Raw genomic sequence first — 24,459 nt, 5'->3', positions numbered from 1 at the left:
TGATATTGTTGGATTTCATTACATGAAAAGTAACATATGAAAGCTTTAATGTTCTTTTGAAGTTTAACATGTTAGGACAGATTTTCCTCATTCATTAGAATTTAGTTTGTTCTGTGTATGTTGTTTTCTTGTATTAAGAAGGATCTGTTTTATAATATTGCTGATGTGCGTCACACAAAGATTAACTTGTTTTTCAGGAGTAACGTAAGCCTTTTGTCATCAGTGATTTGGGCTCTTTTCCAGTTGGTAATATCCTTAGCATTGTAACAAATAATTAACTTTTAGTTAAGAAATAAGAATTTTAACTCCTGTCAATTAGAAATGTAGAAATGAGCATGTTTCTGATGTATTAAATTTCCTTAGCAAGCTCATTATATGGGTGTCAGAAAAACTACCAGTACATTTCACATAGGCCATCAAGTGGTTGTTAGTTTAGGTCATATGGACCTAGCTCAGATTCAGACTATTGACCTGAAACGAGAAGGATCTGTATCAAATAGATCAGTCAAGTCGCCACCCCATCCAAAATCTTTCGAAGTCTGAAACAAACTTTGTAAAACATCAATAGTTTAGCTCTTACAAAGTTATGGCTACTTGCATTATTGCACGCTGTGAAACAGATGCTGTCCTAACACGTGATCTTTTCCATAATTCAGGATGAGTTGCTATCTAGACTGGAAGGCAAATTCAACTCTACCCTTCTTCCTCTAAATTGAAAACACTTGGAAATGTTTATCTGACCAGTATTTGTACAGGATGTTACTGTCCTCTCAGCTCAAAAACATTGCATGACTTAGGCAGGGGGAGAGAATAATATTCACTGGCTTCCTTTTTCTTCAGATGGTTGAAAAATACTATTGGTAAAACCTGTAGGCAAGTGCATTATATCAAAAGTTCTGCATAGCTATTTTTATTTTTAAATTAACCTCATCCCTATTTCATTGGCTATATTCACATTTAACCTACCTGCAAATTATGAGCTGTTCAATATCTCTTTTCACTATTGAAAATGGATGCAAGTGCTAACCTTCTAAAACTGCTATTTTTACACTTTTCTTTACAACCTGTGGTCTGGCTAGACAGTCTTTAAATTAAACCTCATTCTGTGCAGGTCTATAGTGCGGCTACAATCTCACTCAGCAGTGCTCATACTGAACACCAATATTTTTAATGTACTTACTGAATCTGAAAAGTAATTTAGCTTTGTTAACTGGCAACTGAAGCTTTTCTTTGGAGGAAAGTCATTTTACCACAGTGTTTACAGTTGCAAGCACACACTCTGCAATTCTTAACCTTAAGGGTGTTTTCCCTAAACAAATCTTACAATTTAGCTGGTAGAGAGAAGTTCCTCTAGAATTTCCCACACATTGATCATACAGCTTTATGGTCCAGGAGTTAAAGGAAAGGGATTGGTTTGCTATCAGTACAGCAGTTGTTCATGCTCATTGATCTGAAACGTAACTTTCAAACACTTTGGGGTCCGTTTTGGTAACTTTGCATATGTAGTTTGATGTGAAGCTACTTGGATGACTTCTGTGGTTTCTAAAACAAAACACTAGGCAAGAGTATAGGAACATCTCAACACGGTGGTGGTATTTATGACATCCATGTAGGCAACTTACAGACAGAATGACAAGGTCTCAGCCCTGAGCAACTTAAAGCTTACATCGACAATGTAGAGATGAAGGATGAGGAAAGGGATTGGAGTGAGTGGGTATATTTATATATGGCTTAGTAGTGCCACCATTTTGTCTTTTTTTTCTTTGTTTGCTCATTGCCTTGGGTGTATTGTGCAACTAGTTTCTTCTGTAATTGGAATCGATGGCATGAAACTATTGTTTAAATTAAAGCTTAAGTTTTTCTCTCCCTGCTATCTCTCATTATATTTCATACTCTTTGTTAGAGAGTATTTTACTCAGTTCCTGCTCATCTGATTTTTAAAGAGATTTTCAAATTGATTTATGCAGAGTTGAACTACAGTTTCAATTGTAAATAATCACAGCCGACTTAAGATGTTTGTTCAATAACTCTTGCATTTTTTAGAATAGACATAATTATAAAAACTGGCCATCCAGTTGAAACTCCCCATAAAGGTATCAGTCAGTGCTAAGAACAGTTTTGCCTCGTTCCCATTCAAACATCTCACTAAATGTGGCTCCTGCAAAACAGGATTTTTGTACATTTGTTGGGCAGTGTAGAGAAACTTTCATGCTGTATCTGCTCTATATCTAAATAGCGAATATGAGTTTAGATAGCTGGCAGTCTGCGAGCTGTTCTGAATATTAAATCATCACTCTTTAAAAGTGTGTTTTATTAATCATATTGGGAGATAATCAATATAAATTTTGAAACTGGTGCTTTTATAAAATAGTTACGCATGTGTATAGTATTTGTGATAACCACAGATATTAACCCACCAGTTTATGTGCATAATTGGACAGTGTTTACAGGAACATCTTGTTTGTAATAAGTGTTTTTTAAATGACTCCTCAGGCATGCACGCTTCTCATAACAGTACTGCAATGGTGGAAATACACTGTGCTTCTCACAAGTGAAAAGATGAGCTGCTAAAATGTTCAGAATCCTCTTACCTACACCAATCTGGGCTAGGGAGTCTCGTATTCCAATATTCATGCCCAAATTAGGGCATATATTTCCCAGAAGATCTAATTTATTTCTCTACAAGTAGCTTCTTTTGGAGTTAGTGAACTGTAGCTTTTTAAAACTAAGATAAAGGTCATGAATGTGTGAAATATGATACATTTGTATAATCTCTTTAAGAAGTTCTGATTACTAAAGCTCTGCTTGAACAAGACTAGTTTCTCCATTGCATTGAGGGAGTGTCGCCTAGTGGCTAAGGCACAGAGCTGAAGGCCTGGGTTCTAGCCCTAGCTTTGCCATTCACCTGCTGTGACCTTGGCCAAATCATTTTGTCTTTGGCTGTTTGCCTTTTCACCCGGTCTGTTTTTTCTATCTGTTTGTACAGTGCCTAGCACAATGGGGCCCCAAGCTGGTTGGGCCCTCTAGTAGCTACCATAATAAATAACACTTCTAAGTTTATGTCTACTAAAAATGGATGCATTAAAAACCATCAGGACGAAGTTAGCAGCTGCATTCTATGCTGTATTTTTTTAATTGCAATAATCCAATCAGGAGGTTGCAAAGTCATGGATCACTTTTTTGCCAGACGCAACTGTGTCCAAACTAAGACTGAATATGCCACTTGGTGATGTCAGTGATCTACAGTGACTCCCAGACCAACTTCTGTAATGGGGGAGGACATCACACCTGCCATGGTGACCATTGACTTCACCCTCTCTACCAGCATTCTTTCTCTTACCTGGTCTAATCCTCAACTAACTCGCTTTCACCAGTTAAATGCAAAAGGACTTTTTGGTCAATAAAAGCAGAACACATTAGTTGTAACTGAAGCAGAGGAAAGGAAGTAAACTAGCTGTAAAAATAAGTATCTATATTGATCAGCATTAACTCAGTCTTTAAGTGATTTGAAAAACATATTTTTTAATATTTCCACAACTAAAAATTACATGAAAATTAGAGAAGACTGGATCCCCCAGTCTTGTACTTTCAGCCTTATGCTCTTAAATCTGTTCTTATAAGTAGCTTAAAACTTATGTACAGTTTTATAAAAAATACCATGTACACCTAGAATTCAATTTCTTATCCAATGCTGAAAGAGAGCCTGGTTCTCAGAAAGTGCTAATCATTTCTAACTGTAACTTCAACTCAGTTAAGATTAACTTGCCTCTTGTTGTGTTTCCTTTGTGAAGTATACTGGAATTTCATGAGCATGGAATGCTTAAGTATTTCTAGAAACTATGTCAAAAGAAAACTCACATTTTTAAATATCTGACAGACTGGCAATGTGGGTGTGTAAATGACAGATTTTCTTGCTGATTCTCATACTGACTGGCACATTCCAGTTAGTTTAATATACGTATATGTTGTTAATTTCCCTTCAGAAACTTAAAGAATCTGAGGAACCTATTGTGGTTTTAAAGCTTATCTGGCATGACACATGAGGGTTTTGTTAATAGTTTCCAAGGAAGGGGTCAGGTTTCCAAAAGTAGAATTAAACTTCCAGTGTATTTTTGTTCAAGAGATGAAAATACACTTACCTTAGCTGACAATTAGCTTTCCTGCCTTAAGAGGAACATTCATAGAAACTTTCTACTGCCATAGAATCGTAGGACTGGAAGAAACCTCACAAGGTCATCTAGTCCAGTTTCCTGCACTCATGGCAAGATTAAGTATTATCTAGACCGTCCCTGACAGGTATTTGTCTAACCTACTCTTAAAAATCTCCAACGATGGCGATTCCACAGACTCCCTAGGCAATTTATTCCAGTGCTTAACCACCCTACACAGTCAAGAAGCTTTTCCTGGTGTCCAATCTAAACCGCTGTTGCTGCAATTTAAGCCCATTTCTTCTTGTCCTATCCTCAGAGGTTAACAAGGATAATTTTTCTCCCTCCACCTTGTGGCAACTTTTTATGTACTTGAAAACTGTTATCATGTCCCCTCTATCTTCTCCTCTCCAGACTAAACAAACTCAAGTTTTTCAATCTTCCCTCATAGGTCATGTTTGTTAGACCTTGAATAATTTTTTTGCTCTTCTCTAGACTTCCTTCAATTTGTCCACATTTTCTGGAAATGTGGTGCCCAGAATTGGACACAATACCCCAGTTGAGGCCTAATCAGCATGGAGTAGAATAGAAGAATTATTTCTCGTCTCTTGTTACAACACTCCTGCTAATTATATCCCAGAATAATTTTTGCCCTTTTTTGCAACATTGTTACACAGTTGACTCATATTTAGCTTGTGGTCCACTATGACCCCAAGATCTTTCTGCAGTACTCCTTCCTAAGCAGTCATTTCCCATTTTGTATGTGTGAAACTGATAGTTTCTTCTTAAGTGGAGTATTTTCCATTTGTCCTTATTGAATTACACCCTATTTTACTTCAGATCATTTCTACAGTTTGTCCAGATCATTTTGAATTTTAATCCTATCCTCCAAAGCACTTGCATCCCCTCCCAGGTTGGTATCATCTGCAAACTTTATACGTGTACCTTGTGCCATTATTTAATTAATTGACGTTGAAATAGTATGCATCTAGGTATACAACCAGGTATACTGTATATGAATAACTGTTCCTAGATATTCTACAAATTCAATGATGCATCTCTTCTATAAAACTCATTAGAATATTTTAGGTTTTTAAAAATATCTTTAGAATATTCAAATTCAAGGAAACCTTTGGGCCTTTCAAGCTTAAAAATTGCAAATATATTTCTTCAAAGGATGATATTTAGTGTTGTCTTGTACCAGTGTTTTGTATGCATATCTTTTTGCATGAAAAGCAGAACATAGGAGAACTTCATCAGTGAGTTGTTTTGCCCAATTCTGGTTGCAGGACAGCATCTCTGCTTGTGACTGAGGAGAAAAATATATGTTCTGTATACAGCTGTACCCTGTGTGCACCTCATTCTCCTCCTAAACAGCACTTGGAGTCCATTAACTATGGCCCCAGTGCAGAAAAGCATTTGGATTCAGAAAAGAATTTATGCACATACCCAAGAGTCCTTGAGTCAGTGTTAAGCATGTACTTAAGTCCTTTCCTGAATGAGTGCATAAAATAGCTGTAATAAATTTCTGTCTGCTGAAATAAGTTCTAGGGAGATCACCAAAGGTTGGAGAAGGCAGCTACAGAAGGAGACAAATTTGAATTGAGTATAGCTAGGACAAACTCATTTTGAGAGAGCTTCTGCTTCACTGGCATATTGGAATGAATTCAGGAACACTAGCTGACAGAATGAATCCCACTGAAGCTATTCTGTGTGTCACATGCAGTAAAGAGAAGCTATGTACAGAGGGAATAGAACATTGCTACCGTGCCTCCAGTAGGTTGAGCAGACTTCTTGCTCCAGCTATGTATGTATCAGAATATGGTCATTCGATTTACTGACATTTCTGGAGTTATTGCCACTGCTGCCTTTTTCCTTGTGTAAGAATTTCTAATACATCAATAAGAAATTAATCCAAACTCAAATGTTTTGTGTCAAGTAAGAATGAAAGTAATAGAATAGAAGACCATAAAATCTTTTCTCACCATTTCTTGTTGGATATAAACGTTTAGTCTTGAAAATTAAGACAGTGGTTTACATAGATAAAAACAGTTATTTGAGGACTTAACTTAGTTTCACTGCTCATACTTCAAAATGATTTTTTTCAAAAACCCTGTTACATTTTCTTTCTTTGAAGCATGGCATATACTATACATTACTCTTTATCCACTAATCTCTATATATTACTTATACTGGTAGCCTGTAAAGAGATGTACCTAGTTTGTGTAACAGTGTATTGTGTTGTAGTAGAGCTGTGTAACAGGATGTTCTTGGAATAACTGTGGAATGAAAAGACAGCAGGAATTGTGATAACTTCTTATCACAACCACAAAAACTCACTACTTTAAATATCAGGACATAGCAATTTCCTTTCTGTTTAGAATTTTTTTTTTTGCTAGTAAGAAAATGTTGCATGTTCTCTGCTCCTAGAGATGCCTCTTTCTTTAAGCAGTACACAGTAATACACATTAGTAATTTGTGTGTTGCTTCTGAAGTTCAGCAAATGTCTTTGTTTCTAAATATTCAGTATAAATCCAGGTGGCTCATAAAAGATTTATGCATATGTCAGACTTTGGAAAGATCTGTATTTCAATTTCTCTCTTTGTCAGTCCTAAGCTAAGTAATACAAATGCACCTGTATTTAGCTATCTAGATTCTTATTATAGCATCTATCACCATGATGATTGAATCTCACAAATAATAAAGGGAACAGAAGCATATAAACTTTGATACAAAAATGTGCATATATCAAAAATCCATTATTTAGTTTAATACTGCTGTTAATAGAAGCTCTGAAATCTAAAATACCTTTTAAAAAATACCAACATTTTGTGTGTGTGATCTTTAATTTTTTAATTGTGTCACAAATGAGGAAACTAAATGCTTCCCATGACAGCTGTCTTATAATATCCATTGTTTATTTCTCTGAAAAGGACAAAAAGACTTGTAGTTGATGTGATACGAACGCAACCGGGAGATACACTCTTAGAAATCTTAGAAACAGCAGCTTCTGCACAACAGGTAAATGTCCAGTTATTTTCGCTCTCCTCTTCATATAATCTTAATACCTTGTCCTGTATTTAAAATAGATAAGAGTAACACATTTCTCTGACCGTTAACGATAGAGAAAAATATTATTTTTTCTCATAACAAATCATTAAATTTACATATTTTTTTAAATTATTCAGATCTATCAGGAAATCAGGTTTTTTATTTTGTTTTTTTTCCTTTCACGTGGATAACTTGGAATTAAAATCAGAAATTAATATGCAGTTTTAAAAACTACTTCAGAGAGAGCTATTTCATTTCAGGAGTCTTACTAAAAAGTCCCGTTGAGATCACAGGGCTTATTCCTATTCGAAAATGTTCATCTTTTGTACTAAGACACCTAGAATAAGACTGAAGTTGTACTGTCATGTGTCCATGAAATTTTTTAACATAGTTTGTTAAAGTGTCTATAGTCTTTGATTTTTATACTGTCAAATGCACCAATGTAAGTTATCTTATTACATATTTCATGAGAAAAATTTAGGATCTTAATTTCAAGCATTTTCCCATTTAGCTTCTTAGTTTATGCAATATAAACAAACAACCATGTGGGAAACTGCCTGTTGCCTTCCTTGGTATGGGAATTGCGTGGGAATCTCTTGTCTTCTGCAGACTTCTCTCAACTGTTGCAGCCTGAAATATCTAGTGGATGCAAGCTATATCAGTGATGTCAAGAAAAGCCAAAGTGTTAGCTTTTAAAACAAAACAAAAAATGGGGAGGGGGGCGCTTTTAAGGACTGTGGGCCCTGATACAGAGCCTTTTGAAGTCCGTAAGTCTTTCCTCTGATTTGAATGGGTTCAAGCACATTTCCTATTTCCCAGCTAACAAATGTACTAATCCATTAATAATGGATAATGCACTGTGTCCATCACAGATTCCATGACTTTCCGTGACTTCTGCAGCAACTGGTGTGGCTGGTTCCGGGGCTGTCCCAGCAGATCAGGCAGTACCTGGGCCAGCAGCACTGGCCACTGCTGGGGCAGCGTGGGTGTGGGAAGGGGCTCAAGGCTTGGGGCAGGGCATTGGGGTGCTGGGTGGTGCTTACCAGAGGGGGGGGTCCCCAGAAACGGCTGGCATGTCTCTGCAACTCCTAGGTGGAGGAGTCAGGGTCTCTGCCCATGTTTGCAGGCGCTACCCTCGCAGTTCCTACTGGCTGTGGTTCCTGGCCAATGGGAGCTGCAGACCCAGAGCTTGTGGCAGGGGCAGTGTGGGGAGTCACCTTGGCCTTCACTCTCCCTAGGAGCTGAAGGGACATGCAGAACTGAGTAGGGAGCCTGTCAGCCCTGCCAATCCTCTTTCTCCCTCACCCCCCGCACCAGCGGGAGTCCTGAGCCATGAGCTGCCGCCCAGCACCCCTTCCTCACCACCAGTGGGAGTCCTGGGCTGCACACTTCCACCCAGCCCTCCTCCCCCAGAACCAGTGTGGGGTCCCGGGCCACTCCCATGGCACCCCTGGACGCACGCCTTGCCTACGTTTTAGTTAGGGGTGTATAGTACAAGTCATGGGCAGGTCACCGGCTGTGAATTTTTGTTTACTGCCTATGACTTATCCATGACTTTTTTAATTAAAAATACCTGTGATTAAAATGTAGCCTTAATAATGGACCTACTTTAAGGTGCCTTCAAGAGGCATGGTAAGAGTTTAGTCAACATGGATATAAACATAGCATTTATTTTACACAGTCTTGTTCTGAGTTCTCCGTTATCTCTCTTACATAGAGGTGAGAGCATCTGTACACTTTTCATATATATATATATATATATAAAATATGCATTCATTATGAACAAGTAAGCAACTGTTTTTTCCATATTTTGTCCAGGAATCCGAGCACTTAAAAGTGGTAGAGAAACGTGCCATCTTAGATTCCAAAACTCCTGAGAAAATGAAGCACAGTCAGTCTATGCTTGAAGATGGGCAGCTACCAATAGAACAAAAGAAAAGGAAAATACAAAGAAATCTTCGCACATTGGAACAGGCTGGATTAGTGTCTTTGGCAAATAAGTACCAAGAAATCATTAATGAGATTGCTAAGGTAATTGGAATGTGCTGTTTTCTTTTAAGTTTTCTAAAAATGCACCTACCTTTTCACCATATGCATGTGTACATGTGATAAAATCCTCACTCAGAATACTGAACTGAGTCACCTAAAGTATGCAAATAATGATTCTATCTCAGTTTGAAAGAAAAATTTAGACCCTCAAAATAAATGAGAAAATTTAGTTGCTAAAATACTCAAATACATGATTGCTTGAGCTGAATAATGTGCAAGGGTGTGCACTTTTCCTCTATTATCCACACTACACAAGTGATGAAGAGTAACTGACAATCTCCAATACTATGGATATTTCTATGTAGCTCTTTTATTGGTATCGATTAGCACCTGCCATTTGCAGTGTATGTTTATGCGAGAGAATAAGCTACTTTTTTTCCATTTGAAATTAAATAAATTTTTCTAAGCACAATGTTTTGAGTAATCATTGGTTTTCATCTTTGCAGAGCTTAAAAATTAAACCAAATAAAAATAGCAGTCAGAAAAAAGATTTCTTTACATACCTTTGACATAAGACAAAATAGCTGCAGCAATGATGAAAAACTATAAAGGAGGGTGCTTTTCTTCATTATCTCAATAAAGAGTTAAACTTGTAGCAACCAATCATCTTGACCCAAATCAGAATCCCCATTCTTTGCTCGTATTGTCCATTTAGTGTAGTTAATGTGAAACTATATTCATTTGCATCAGCTATTGTCATGAGACGAACTTTTTTGAAAAGGTAAAAGGTTGGTTGATTGCAAATACACATAGTCAAATATGTTTTCTAATACTATAACCGAGGGATTGCCTCCACAGTTGTAGTCAGAAGATTGTGCTCAAGCTGCAACCTCCTTCTTAAGAGGTGTGGTAGGGGGCATCTGGCAGAGCATCCTTTGTGAGATCCCGGAACTTGCTCCCTCCCTTTTCTGAAATAGTCCAGGTCCGATGACCTTCCAGGCCTCCTGCAGAAGACATCTGTTTATGAGGGCTTTTGAAGCAGGTGTAGAGAATGCTTCCTAGACAAATGGGTGTGAAGTTTTTTGTAGGTGGCTGGCTGAGCCCAGACTGAATTGATCATTTTAAAGTTGCTGACATATTTTTTAATTGTTAATTTGTGTTAGGGCACTTTGACTGGCACTCTTTTTTAGTTCGTTGTTTTTAATCAACATAATTAATATCCAAAGTTGAGAGATGGATGCTTTTAAGAGAGTAATCTAGTTTTATCCTTTGAGTGCGAACTGATGCAGAACCCACTGTAGGAGTCCGTGTGCCTCGTGTGCTGTTGGAGTCTTTGAATAGCAGCATCCTTCAGACTCTGTGTGGACCCTGTACTACCTTGAGCTCTCATGCAGTCACGCCCTCCCGCAGTTCCCTCTTACCACCTGTGGTAGGAAGACTGAAACCAGTGAGTGCCTCAGAAGGACCAAAATACTAGCCCTCTAGAGACAAATCCTCCAAGTTCTCTGTTGCTTCAAGCGTGGGAGGTGCTAGTGTAGCACAGGGAAGGAGTGGCCTGGTACTGATCTTGGCAGAGGTGGCATTGCGTGCCGTACAAACACACTGTTGAACTCATCATATGCTGACGTACATAGTGGTAGAGGAGTAGATAGCCACATCTGAGACATCTTCCACACAGACAACTATTGACACCACCTCCCCGGGCACTGATGTCACGTACGCTACAGCACCCCCACCAGAGGAAATATACTTCTTGTTGCTGTCCTTGAGCCATTGATTCACAATGTCAAGAAGGGGGAGAGCCTCACAGAAGGTACTGGAGCCTCCCAGTGACTCCCCATCATAGGCAAAACATGAGTGGCACTGTGTTCATCAACCTCAGCCCAGCCAACACCTGTACAGCATGCTTGTCTCAGAGCAGATCCTCTTCTCATGTATCACAAAAGGAGAGATCTCACTTCCCAGTGGCAGCAATGTCCAGGCCTTCCATGCCAGAGACACACAACCTCCACAAACAGGTTGAGGCTACGCAGGAAGAACCCCATCAACCTCCTTCTCCATCAGAAGTCGTCATTGTCACTAGATGAAGCAGTAACACTAGCCACAACATTAGCAATGGGCTACTTTAAAGTGTTGTAGGACCTTTCAACCCCAGTCCCACAGACCCTGGACATCACAACCTCAGTAATCTGGGGAAAAGTCCCATAAACTCTGACATCCTGAACTTCTCAACCTCTACCAGGATTGCCCTCCTCATTAACAATATACACTAGTTGGTGAGGGGACTTTAGCAGACCTTGGCTGCTCTTTCTGCTACATTCAAGAGGATTGAGAAAAGGTATCAAGCATCATGCCAAGGCTGTGAATTTCTTATGGCTAACATAACCCAGGCTTCCTGGTGAAACTGGTATTATACACAAATCCAGAACTGCAAAGGGCACCCCAAAAGAGGAAGACTCTAAGAAATGGAATCTCTTCAGCCTCAAGTCTTATTCCTCTGCTTCAGTACAGCTCCATATCATGAACTACAAGGCCCTATTCACAAAATATAACTGTATTACACGAAGGATGATGTTCTTCCTAACCAAGCTCCTACAGGACAGTAGGGAAGAACTGAAAGATGACACAAAGGAAGTTGCAGGGGACCCTTGTCACATTAACATTGCAACCAAATGGCCTTGTTGCTTCATCTAGAACCCATAGAAGAGGTATCACAAGAGTTCAGGGGAAAAGGCTTCAGCTCCCCATATGTTCTTCTTCTGCAGAGGAAAGGTGGTCTTTGTCCTATCCTAGACCTGAGTAAACAGAACAAATACATACACTATCTCAGTTTCAGGATGGTGATGCTTGCCACAGATCTCAGGGCTATGGTCCCTCAGATTCTGGGTCTGTTCAATGTCCTAGGCCAGAAATTGAGCAATAAAAAATCAACTTTATTGTTTCTGCATTCATCAGGGCAGTCTTGGATTTGACCTCAGCCAGGCTTTCCTGCGTTATTCCAGATTTCCTATATGGGAACTCTGTGCGTTCCTCAGTGACCATCCTCAGACCACTGTGAGGAATTCCCACAGACTTTTAAGTGATATGGCAGCATTCACATAGGTCCACCCCTAATGCCAGGCTGTACCTGAGAGAGTTTCAGGCATAGCTCAAGTCAGTTTGTTGCCCTCAGATTCATCATCCAGACAAGCTGGTGTGCATCCCTGACAAAGTACTGCCATGAGCCAAGACTCCTTGTGCAGGCAAGTTCTTTTCTTTCTCTCTGTCCCTATCATGACTTTGGTAATGGATGGCTCAGCTGTGGGTTGGACAGTGCATCTGAGTGACCTTAGAGCTCAGGTTACACACAAATGTCCTCAAATTGCATGCAGTATTCTGTGAATATTGGCAGTTCCTGCTGCACATTTAGGGCAAGACTATTCAACGCCACCACAGCAGTGTTCTATGTGAACAAGCATGGGGGTGCCATGTCAGACAGTCTCTGTTAGGAGGCAGTCAAGTTATGGAACTGGTGCAGTCAGAATTTTGTCAATCTCAACGCATCACATCTGCCAGGCTTTCAGGTGGCCTGGCAATTAGCCTGGGCAAGTCCTTCAATTTGGAACACTAACGGTCGCTCAACACAAGCATTCTAACTGCTGTGTTCTGTCCGTACATCTGTTTGCAACTTGAAGGAACCAGAAGTATTCCTGCTTCTGTTCTAGGGTCACTGCCCAGGGTCAATATCAGACACTTTCCTGTTTCTGAGAAACCAAGAGCTCCTCTGTGCATACCTGCCAATACCCCTTATTCCCAGGGTCATTCTCAAGCTCAATCAAGATCAAGGCAGAATTATCCTTATAGCTCCAGCCTGACTGAGCCAAACATGGTATTCAAACCTCTGCAAACTGTTCACTCATAAACCTTTATTACCAGTAACCTGAGACCTCCCAAGACACAGCCATGGGTGGATGCTGCATCTTACGGCATGGTTGAACGCAGAAGAGGTACATTGCTCAGTTGACATCTAGAATGCGCTCCTTAATAGTGGAAAGCTGTCCAGAAGAGCCTATTTAGTTGAGTTAATGAAAATATTTTTTCCGTCTCAGCAGCCTCCGGTAATGTGGCCCTGACTCAGAGGAAGATTTAATCGATTCTGGACTATCTTTTGCTCCTTAAGGAGTCAGTGCTAGCTCTTAGCTCTATGGGGTGACTCTAGTGGTCCTCTCAGCATTTCACCCTCGCATAGATGGAAAGACGGTTTTTGCTCACCCAGTCACTACCAGGTTCCTGAATGGTGTGAATGTTTGTCAGAGACACAACGTTTTCCTGGCTTTAAATCTGGTGGCGTCTGTGCTTATGGACCCTCCTTTTGAGCCTTTACCGTTGTGCTTGTTTCTACACCTGACAGCAAAGGTAACCACCTTAGCAGCGATTATCTCTTCCAGGAGGGTGGGAGAGCTGAGTGCATTAGTCATGAATCCACCTACAGTGTTCTACAAAGACAAGGTTCAGCTGAGACCACACCACAGATTCCTCTTGAAGATGGTGTCCAATTTCAAGTTAAATTAGTCTACCTGTCTACAAAGTTTCTTGCCAAAATTGCGTATCCACAAGGAGGAGGAGGAGCTCCATACCATGGACATTCACACATTGGTGTTTTTAGCTAGGTAGGACACAGCCTTTTGGGGGTGTCTTCACAGTTTTTCATCTTACATGGAACATATGAGAGGCCACTCAATGACAACTCACAGGCTATCAAAATGGATCACCAGCTCCATTACAATGTGTTGTGCTGCCAAAGGAGTAATGTCTCCTGACAAACTATCAGTGCACTAGACCAGAGCTCATTCAACTTCAGCAGCATTTGTGGTACATGTCCCAGTTACAGACCTCTGTAGAGAAGTGAAGTGGTCTTTGGTAGTCATACATTTGCCAGGCATAACTCACTGTCTGCTGCATCATAGGAGAATGCAAATGTCGGGAAAGTGGTCCTACAATCTCTCTTCCAATGCGACTTTGTGCCACGCCTCCTGGAGTATCAGCTTGAGAATCGTCAATAGTGTAATGGACATATGTAAGCAATCAGAAGACAAAATGGTTACTCACCTCCTCATAACCGTTGTTCTTTGAGATGTGTTGCATATGTCCATTATACAACCCGCCTTCCTTCCCTGATGCTTCAGCTGTTATCCTGGCTTTGGAGCATGAGGAGTTTAGCAGTGGGTGGGGCCTTTATGGATACTGCAGGGAAAAACACTCCAGCACCAGTGCACAGACATCTATTGCATAAGGGACCTATGCAATATATATTGAAGAACAGTTATGAGAAATCTTGCATGTTGGGGGGGGTAAATTAGATCAGTGGTTCTCACTCAACTTGTGGTCCATGGACCCCTCAAGGTCTGCAGGCTGTCTCTAAGGAATCCACAGAAAGTTGTCACTACCATAGAACAGGGGTTTTCAACCTGTGGTCCATGGGCACCAGAGGTCTACAGACTTTCTAAAATTTCCAAAGGGGTCTGCGCCTCCATTCAAAAATGTTTAAGGGCCCACAAATGAAAAAATGCAGAGAACCACTGGACTAGATGACCCTTGTGGTCCCTTCTAACCCTGTGATTCTATGCAAAGTTGAGTAACAGTCTTTTTTTTCAAGATGTAGTCAGTGTGGGTCCTATGACCAGCTCTCAAACTCCACTTTGAGTCCTTAGCAACCCAGGCTTTTGATTCTGGGGCCCTGAGGAAGATTGTGGCTGTTCTGCCCTTTATGCCCTTGCATGGGAGCATGAAGAAGCACAGAACATGTGTGGCCTCAAGCGCGCTAATCAAGACTCCAATTGTACACACAAGGGACATGCACGGTCTGCAGTGGGATCCACACTAACTACAACATCTTGAAGAACCACAGTTGTTATAAGTAAGTTTTTATGGTGTGTTAAAGACCTAAAAGTAATCATCAGATGAATAGATAAGTCCTTTATATTCTGCAGTGTCTGAGAAATGAGTCAGAATTGTCAATGGCTTTTCACCCTATCCCAAATATTTATCTGCCTCTTAAAATGTGACCTATTTCCTCACTTGATCCTCACCATTGTTTGTAAATTGTATATACTGGAGTGGAAAAGCTGACTAAGGCCTGGTCTACACTACGCGTTTAAACTGATTTTAGCAGCATTAAACCGATTTAACGCTGTACCCGTCCACAGTACGAGGCCCTTTATATCACTATAAAGGGCTCTTTAAATTGGTTTCTGTACTCCTCCCCAATGAGAGGAGTAGCGCTAAAATCAGTATTACCATATCGGATTAGAGTTAGTGTGGCCGCAAATCAACAGTCATTGGTCTCTGGGCAGTATCCCAGTGCCACCACTGATGACCGCTCTGGAAGGCGTCGAACTCGGATGTAGTGGCCAGTAAACAGGGAAAAGCCTTTCCTCCTCACCTGAGTACACTCTGTTGATTTGCTATGTTATTGCTAGATGCCCACGCGCTGAGCAGAGGCCTCGTGCATCTAGACATCCAGGTGGCAATGCAGTACCAAAGTTACGAGATCAATGTGCTTCTGCATTGACTCCGACTCAGATATGGACGTTCTGTGGAGTCATGGATCTGATCGCTGTATGCGGAAATAAATGTTACTATCAAAGCTCCGTTGACAAAGACGAAATGCCCAAAGCGTTTGAGAATAAACATCATGCATGACCGATCTACGGATGGCTACACAGTGACTAGTTTTGGCAACGGAGTGTAGAACAGCTTATCTGTCCCTCTGTACGCGTCAATAAGTGGCTAAGTGCAGTGAGTGAAATGTGCGCCCATCGCTAAGAGATAGGAGGTTGAGGCCGGGGTGCAAAGGCAATACTACGTAGGGAACTCACTCAGCCTATCCCACAGTCACATCAGAAGTCTTCCACAAACTCCGTATTTTGTTCTTGGCTGTATTCTTACCCAATGACCTGTAGGGGTCTCAAAGCACATTCTGTCTCGGCATGGTTTCAGGGAATAAGTCTGCGTCAAGTGTTCTTCATCCACTTTTCTTGTCACGTCTAGAGCAGGTGAGAGATGGCGAGAGATAATGATAGTCTCTGCCTTGACTATCTTATCAAACTGATCATACGCCTATGCTCTAACACTGCATTACTAGCGTGCTGGTACCGCCACTGCGCCGACCCTGCCTGCAGCAGTGAACGCGCGCTCTCGCTCCGGCCCCTCCCCCGGTGCAGACGCTACAAATATGACTTATAGGCCTCATCACCACTCAGCCCGTGAGTGCTCATGGTGCGCCTCAGGTGAGGTGCGCTTGCGGGGTGCCTGCTGCGTAAAAATACACGAAACCCGTTGCTTGCTCGTCTCTCCCCCAACGGCTCCCATCCAGGTGCTACCGTATGCGCTCAGAGATATGTGCCCTTCAGTGTACCGTCTATCCATAGCAAACTAGCAAGGGGTCTGAGTCATACACCATGCAGCTCACGCACCTCTCCCGAAATTTTCCATGTGAGAGTGTAATAGTTATATGATTGTGGTAATGCCTGGTACAGATGAGATAGCAGGCGAGCAGATGCCTCGCGCTGCGCGTTCTCACCCTGACGCATCCCGAGCGTGAACATGTTAACATGCCATTAAGCGGTACTATCATAGCCCCCGGGACGAGGCTGCTCCCCTCATTTTATCTTCGAGCACACGTTAACCCAAGTCAGCTGTTATTAAGTATACTTCCTGCATTCTTTATAACTCATGACATAATGGGGGGGACACTGCCACGGTAGCCTAGGAAGGTTGGGGGAGGAGGGAAGCAACGGGTGGGGTGTTGCAGGGGCACCCCCGTGAATGGCATGTAGCTCACGTTTCTGCGGGACACTGGTTCTCTAGTACACTTGCCCCATAGTTCTAAGCAGGACTGACTCTATTTTTAGAAACCATAAAGGAGGGATTGATTTGGGAGTCATTCCCAGTTTTGCCTTTGCACCCCGCCAATCTCAGCCAGGGGCACCATGATAGCAGCAGACAGTACAGAGGGACAGATAACGTCATCTCGTTGCCAATTACCCGGCAGCAGATGGTACAGAACGACTGATAAGCGTCTTCTGCTATCATGCAAAAGCAAATGACTGCTTCTTGTACATGCTGGAGTATCGCCCTGTCAGCGGCATCCAGTAACATATCGGTGACAGTTAAAAAAAAAAAAAAAAAAAAAAAAAAGGCTGAACAGGCTCCATGTTGCCGGCTTATGGCGTTTGCCAGGGCAATCCAGGGGAAAAGGGCGCGAAATGATGGTCTGCTGGTTGCCTGTTCCCCGGAGACAGAAATGACGTGACGGACATTTTACCGAACCACCCGCGGACAATGATTTTTTGCCCCATCAGCCACTGGGCTCTCAACCCAGAATTCTAAGGGGCGGGGGAGACTGCGGGAACTATGGGATAGCTATGGAATAGCTACCCACAGTGCAACACTCCGGAAATCGACACTAGCCTTGGTACATGGACACACACCGAATTAATGTGCTTAGTGTGGCCGCGTGCACTCGACTTTATACAATCTGTTTTATAAAACTGGTTTATGTAAAATCAGAATAATCCTGTAGTGTAGACGTACCCTAAGTCTCTACCTGTAGCATCAATGTATTGGAAGAAATAACATACCATAAAAATAAAGGTTTTATAGATTTCCTTAACTAGTTTTGACTTCTTTGAGTCCTCAAAAAAGTCAGTGGTCATCGAATAATGGTTTATTTGCTGAAACATGGACTCTCTCTTCAGCATAATAGGCAGAAATAATTATAAATGATAAAAGAATATGCTTTTATAAGCAGCTGACTAAATTGCACATAAATGGGTTAGGGATGTTATTATCTATTTTGCACAACTAAATGCTATTCCTTGTACGCAGAGGATTTGTATCTTCACTTTTAAAAAACCACTCCTGGGAAATATGAGCAAGTGCAATATTATAATTCATGTTTCCCCCCGTAAATGAGTGAGCAATAAGTTACTATTCAGTCATAGAAGTACTGAACAGATTTTGGTGGTGGTTTGTGAGGAAATGATTTGAATTTTTTAAATAAAATTAATTTATTATTCAATAAAACAATTCAATTCAAAACTTTTTACCTTAGGACATCCGAAATCAAAGAAGATACCGACATCATCGAAAAGCTGAATTAGTGAAACTCCAGCAGACTCTGTCTGCACTTCAATCCAAGACAGCATTTTATGAAGATCAAGTAAATTATTACAACACCTATATAAAAACCTGCTTAGACAACTTAACAAGGAAGTGAGTTGAAAGATATTTTTTAATGTCTAAAGAGAGTTCCAAATGCCACTGATGTAAGTGGAGGGCTTCATCTTCATTTAGTTGCAAATTTGAGTATAATTCACATGTGAAAAGTGAACCGGAGTTGTCACTAATGGTTGAATAAACTACACAGCGAAAAGGAAACAGTGATAATAAATTTCTTTGAAGCCTCCTTTTAAAAAGCCTTTTAAAAAAAAAAAAAAAAAAAAGTCTGACAGGTATATTTTCAATTTATTGGTCTTAAATTGGAAAGTTTAATTGGAGTTTACCAGTGGGAATACACATGTGCAAGCTCCATGTGCAACATTGCATTGGGACATCACTATTATTTTCCTCCTCACTCTGAGGCAACTTGCTTGAAGGTGGAGGAATATAGAATAGTACTAACTTTTTAAAATATTTCTTTGCTAAAATATGCTTTGTGATGCAAGTATTTGACACTTGTCTGGGATGATCTGTATAACAAACTCCTGGATTACTGCATTACTCATGAGATAAAGCCACAACTAAGACTGCATAATGTAAAGTTTTATTGACATAAGTTGTGGGTTCTTTAAGGGAGAAGGACTTTGGTATTTTTGTTTGTTTTTAAAGAGAGAAAATCTGTTGTCACTTCTATCACTTTACATCTTACTACAAGTTAAATACAACCAGCTGCTAAAATTTAAGTTTTCAGCAGCTGAAAATCTTTACAAAAATATGTACATTATTCAGACAAAATCTCTATTTTTTTCTAATAGTAATTCCAGTAATGCTTAGATCTATTCCTTTTCTATTTTCCTCCATTTTGTTTTTCTAGTGTTAAATTTTTCTTTTTTTATGTGGAAGTTGGTTACAATTAACAAGAGCCTTCAGAAGAACACGCAGGAATGAAGGAAGAACTAAACTTTGTTAGCCGTTCCTTTGCAAAGAACTATGGAGAAGAGGAAAGAAATAAGTCTGAAGGAGAAATGTGTTTGGATTAACCACAAACTTTTCTCTTCTACAGAAATTCTCGGAGGTCAATTAAATTAGATGGAAAAGTAGAAGAGAAGGGAAGCAAAAAACTTAAGCACACATCACTAAAGTACACAGCAGCAAGACTACATGAAAAAGGTGTCATTCTAGAAATTGAAGATCTTCAGACCAACCAGTGAGTATGACATTAAACCTGCTTAGAGCCAAGGAAATTGACAACTTTTTAACCAGACATTGTTTTGGTAAAAGTTCAGAAATGTCAACATTCTTTTTTCCTCACATTACTGTAGAGATTTTTATACATTAGGAAGGGAAATTACAGTTGCATATCCTAATAGACTTTCTCCTCGCTGTCTTTGTAGTTTGCTACTTAATGAATTTTTTTTGGGAATAGGCACTATATTATTGCAACATTATAGCTAACTTATAGATGTTCCATTTAAAGTAATTTACTAAGCGCTGATACAGCTGACTTGCTGAGCAGCTATTGCCTTTTCATCCACTGAGTAATCATTTTAATAAGCTTTTGAGTAAAGCAGGCATTATGTTGAAATTGCTATTAGTGAAAATTATTCAGTTTTGAAGCTTTTGGATCCTGACCTCTCCCTCCTCCTGAGCAAGACACTTGAGCTTCAGCTCTCTGCCTGCAAATACCACAGACAGGTCACATGTGACTTCTCTGTGCTTCCTTCCACCCTTGTCCCAGATTCTCTGCCTTTGGCAGTGCAAACGGAATTGGTTGTTGAAGTCTCCTGTATTATCCAATATCCTAGGTTTAATAGCTCTGTTTGGGACAGCGGCAAGCAAAATAGCTCACTTTTCTCTCACCCTTTCTCCCTTAGAGGACCAAAACTTTTTCAGGGTGCTTTTTGTCATTTCCGCCCTCCAAAACAGGACAACCTGCAGAGTTCTATCATACTGAGCAAACCGAAGAGAACAAACTGAAAATCAGAGTGTGCTTCATTTGTGAGGAGACCTTTTTCAGAAGCTACAGAAAAGACAGCTGTCACACTTTTCAAAGATCCATGGACCTTTGCTATTCTAAGGAAAACAATGCAGCATTTCAGCGACATGTTGTGGTCCTTGCATTCTTCCTCACATACTAGTCTAGACTCCTGTAGAGACATTTCAATAAGGATAGGTCAGTTCATAATGGTGGTGAGGCTTGTTAGAGCCCCCATGGTACTAATCACAGATTCTTTGAGGTAAATTGAGGAGGGAGGCTCATTAAATTAACACCTCTCACAATCAACTGGTCAGTATATTTAAAAAAAAAAGAAATTCCAGAGTTCCTTCCCATTCACTTAAGTGTGTTGTTGTCAAGAGCAAGGAGTCTGGCATATTTTCCAACTAGACGCCTTTTAAAGAGGATAATCTAGTCCCTTAGGAGGATGCTTCTTTGCATTTCCTTTCCAATAACATATTCAAGGATGAGAAGCACAAATGCCCAGCCTTCCCTCTTTCCCTTCACATGAGCTGCGTCTCAAAAGCCCCAAGTAAAGTGGGAGAGTGGGCCCCCAATCGGAATGAAACTTCATTCCCAAAGGCAAAATGAATATATGTATTTTTAAAGAAGCCAAACACCAGATAATACAAAGGACAAAGTACCATAGATCTTCATCTTCCATGAGCTCCAGTTTCTCTTCCAAAGAAGGAGCTTTGTTTGGAGAACTCCTAGTTTTGTAAAAAAAACCCAAACTTAAAGCAGCATGAGAAGTTCTTTCCCTCAGGCATGTTTGAAACCATGGAGAGGAAGGTTGAGGACACCATCAAGATGTAGCCAGAGAAGGCCTTACTAAGCTAAAACTAAGGACCGCTATTACTCATCCAAAACAGAGAACTTTCCATCCCCTACTACATTGCTCCATTGAAGTAATTGGGGAAGGAGTGGGAAACACCCAACAAAAGGGGGAAAGGGTATTTAAATCCTGAAATTCTACCTGGTTCTAGCACCCTAACAGTGTTTTCTAGCTCCCCTGAGGCTGATGTAGCAGTAACATCCCTGGCAAAGAACATGGTATCTTAGCATCTCTTCCTAAGGGAAGGATATCTTATCAAATTTCCTGGTAGGTGGAAAGATAGAGGCCACTCTCAGAAGGGACTTCAAAGACTCCATGTGTCTTCAGAGCCTCACTGATAGCCACCTGATATGCCAGGACCCAAATGTCATGGTACATAAAGCTAAAAAGACCTTTTCCCTAAAGATGAAATGTGTTCTTGGCTCTACTTTATATTACACATATTAAGTTAAAGATCAGCAGTGGTCCATGCTGCTTTTGGCTCTTAAAATGCTGAACAGATCAGAGAAGAGATCAGTTCGGGATGGAAACACTAACAGGGACAGAGGGAGATAAAAGGGCAGTGGGCGTAATTTCATTAAGCAGTCAGATTTGTGTGGGATCCTGGAGAGAGAGACTGAGGTGTGAGACAGAAGCTTCTGGGGACAGAGGAGCAGGGCTGCCTTTGCTATCTACAATACAGGGTGCTGCCTGTGTGCCGTTTGTTACCTCTTCCCTTTAAGGAAACAGAACTTGTGTGTACGTTTTGTAAATAAACTACCCTATAGCCATGTCTACACTGCAGACTTCTACTGGCAAAGCAGTGTTAGTCAGGGGTGTGATCCCTTAGTGATGCAGCTATGCTAGCAGAAGCCCCTATTGTAGAAGCAGTTATACTACCAAAACTGTGCCTTTACTGGTATGTTTGCTCTACTTATGAGAGGTGGTTTTAGTATACGAGTACAAAGCACAGCTTTGCCAGTGTTCCTGAATCCACACCAGGAGCACTCTGCTGGTATTGTGTGCTTGTATTCCTATACTGTAAAGCACTGTGAGTGTAAATATAACCGAAGAAATACCCAACTCTGTGCTAGTGATTTCTGTTCCAAACCAGAAACTGCCCTGCAGTCTCCCAGATTCTGCTACTGATGGGCACAGGAGCAGTAGTAATACCTATGGTTTCAGGTTATGTACTTGTCAAGAGTGCATACTGTGCTTAGGAAAATGCTAGTGCTTTTAGTACAAATTTTGTTTTCATGGCTTTCTCTGTTTCTTGATCATGCGAAATTGTGTGGCATACATTTATACAGCCCATTTTTTTTATTTTTTTATTTTTTTTTAAGGTTTAAAAATGTTATGTTTGACATCACACCTGGTGAAGAAATGGGAGACTTTGAAATCAAAGCAAAATTCTTGGGTGTTCAGATGGAAAAAGTGGAACTCCATTTCCAGGTAAAGTTTAAATTTGCTCTGTTGGACCTAAATAAACTTTGTATTTAAGCTAAAATTTACCCTTTCTGATTTTTCATAAACTATTGGAGCAGTATAAAGAGTGTAACAGTGTCACTGAGGTAGGATATTAAGATCAGGCTGAGATTGGGTATGTAGAAGGGGATAATTTTAGTTTATATGTATGACAATACAGTAAGTGTGTGAAAAATTAGTTACTAAATGTCACTTCAGCTGTGAAGCATCTAGAGCTTGAGGCTCTAGACATATAAATAAAAAACACAATTGTTTTTATTTTTCAAATTGGGAATCATAGTGTGAACCCAAGCCAAGACTAATTTTTTTTTCCCCTTAATTGCAGGATTTGCTTCAGATGCAGTATGAAGGTGTAGCTGTAATGAAAATGTTTGATAAAGCTAAAGTGAATGTAAACCTGCTCATATTCCTGTTGAACAAGAAATTCTATGGAAAATGAAGATTGCAGATATTGTGGACTCTGCATCAAATCAGTAGGAATGTCTGTTCAGTATTTTTGCTTTTAAACATTTGTTTGCGGTTGCTATCATTGGACATTGTTTTTGATGTCAAAAAAAGACCAAACTGTTCAGAAGAATATACTTACGTGCCTTTTTCATCATTTGATACTGCAGTAGTAAATTAGAAAATAGATTAATTTAAACACTTCCAGATTTCACTATGGTGTTGGAACTTTGATTGGAAAGTATATCATTATTTAGTGACACTCAGCTATTTTGGGGCCAGAAGGGAGGGCTGGTTTTTAAAATAGGCAGAAAATAAATTTAGTCCAATGGCATAAATATAGACACTTCTTCCTATGAAAACATTATATTTTTAAATGATCCAAGTTACATAATATAGTTATTAGACTTTTGAAGTATTCTCTGAAAGAAATCGTAATTTGTTTCTAAGGGATGTTTTTGGCAAATAGTTAAATGCTAAGCCTGTTTTCTGGCAGATGTCAATTGTAAAGCGAACTCCTGTGCAATTTGAAATAAATTTTATAGGTAATTATAAAGTTACAATAACATTTACTTGTACAAAATATATTTTGTGATTTTATTCCTACTAAATAAAAATGCACTACTGCCTCGGGTAAGTAAAACTTTCTACTCACAGCCTTTTAATTTAAGGGGCAAGCTGAATAGTGATCAGTAGGTTTGGGGTTTTTTTAATTACTTGAGGTATCTGAATACTTAAATTGTGCCTGTCTGTCTTTTGTATGAAAATAAATAAAATCCGTAAATAAATACAATAAAATCAGTTTTTAAATGTATTCTTTGGAGATTGTTTTATGTAAAATAAATGTTACTTAATTACACTGGTTTGGTTTCTAAATCATTTTCACCCTTTATTACTGTAACAGTCCACATGGTGAGAGCGAATTCTGCAGCCCAGCTTCTCTCCCCATTCATTACTCATCGGCTAATACCCTCCACTTATGGAATTTGGAAGTTGTCCAGTGTTGTTGCTGGAGCCTCTAGGACTAAACTCTGCCCTTCAGTTCAGGCCACCAGATTTTCTGCCTCTGGCAGTGGAACCAGTTTGACAGTTCAGTTTGTCCCAACCATTTTGTTTTAAAAGCTTTTATCATTATTCATTTTTGTGCACTGGCAACTTCGCCGCCTCCTCCCCTGGATCATGTAAATAGCAGTGTTGTGGCTTCAACCACCTGGATCTGCCACTACAGCCACTCCCTGCAGGACTACTCTGTCCCCCACTCCAGTATAGCAGAGCTATCCTGCAAATACCTGGCTTAAATCTAGGCAACGTTCCCTAGGTGAAGCTCTACA

At 40.2% G+C, this 24,459-nt stretch overlaps 1 protein-coding gene across 3 annotated transcripts in view; it reads left to right on the top strand.

The window, feature by feature from the left end:
* The window catches only part of IQGAP2 (IQ motif containing GTPase activating protein 2), a 254,515-nt gene extending 230,398 nt beyond the window's left edge, over window positions 1–24,117 (top strand). The window contains exons 33-38 of one of the 3 annotated variants that reach the window (XM_032774320.2): window positions 7,082–7,169; window positions 9,018–9,230; window positions 18,283–18,443; window positions 19,453–19,596; window positions 22,543–22,651; window positions 23,010–24,117. In XM_032774320.2, coding sequence (XP_032630211.1) covers window positions 7,082–7,169; window positions 9,018–9,230; window positions 18,283–18,443; window positions 19,453–19,596; window positions 22,543–22,651; window positions 23,010–23,123 — 829 coding nt within the window. In that variant the 3' untranslated portion in view covers window positions 23,124–24,117. The remainder of the gene's footprint in view (window positions 1–7,081; window positions 7,170–9,017; window positions 9,231–18,282; window positions 18,444–19,452; window positions 19,597–22,542; window positions 22,652–23,009) is intronic. The other 2 variants (XM_032774329.2, XM_032774343.2) reach the window with 2 other exon arrangements.
* The last annotated feature ends 342 nt before the right edge of the window (window positions 24,118–24,459 follow it).

The sequence above is a fragment of the Chelonoidis abingdonii genome, chromosome 6 (assembly GCF_003597395.2).
Source record: "Chelonoidis abingdonii isolate Lonesome George chromosome 6, CheloAbing_2.0, whole genome shotgun sequence".
Lineage (NCBI taxonomy): Eukaryota > Metazoa > Chordata > Testudines > Testudinidae > Chelonoidis > Chelonoidis abingdonii.
The sequence above is the reverse complement of the archived record's forward strand: the minus strand, read 5'-3'. Positions and strand labels throughout refer to the sequence as shown.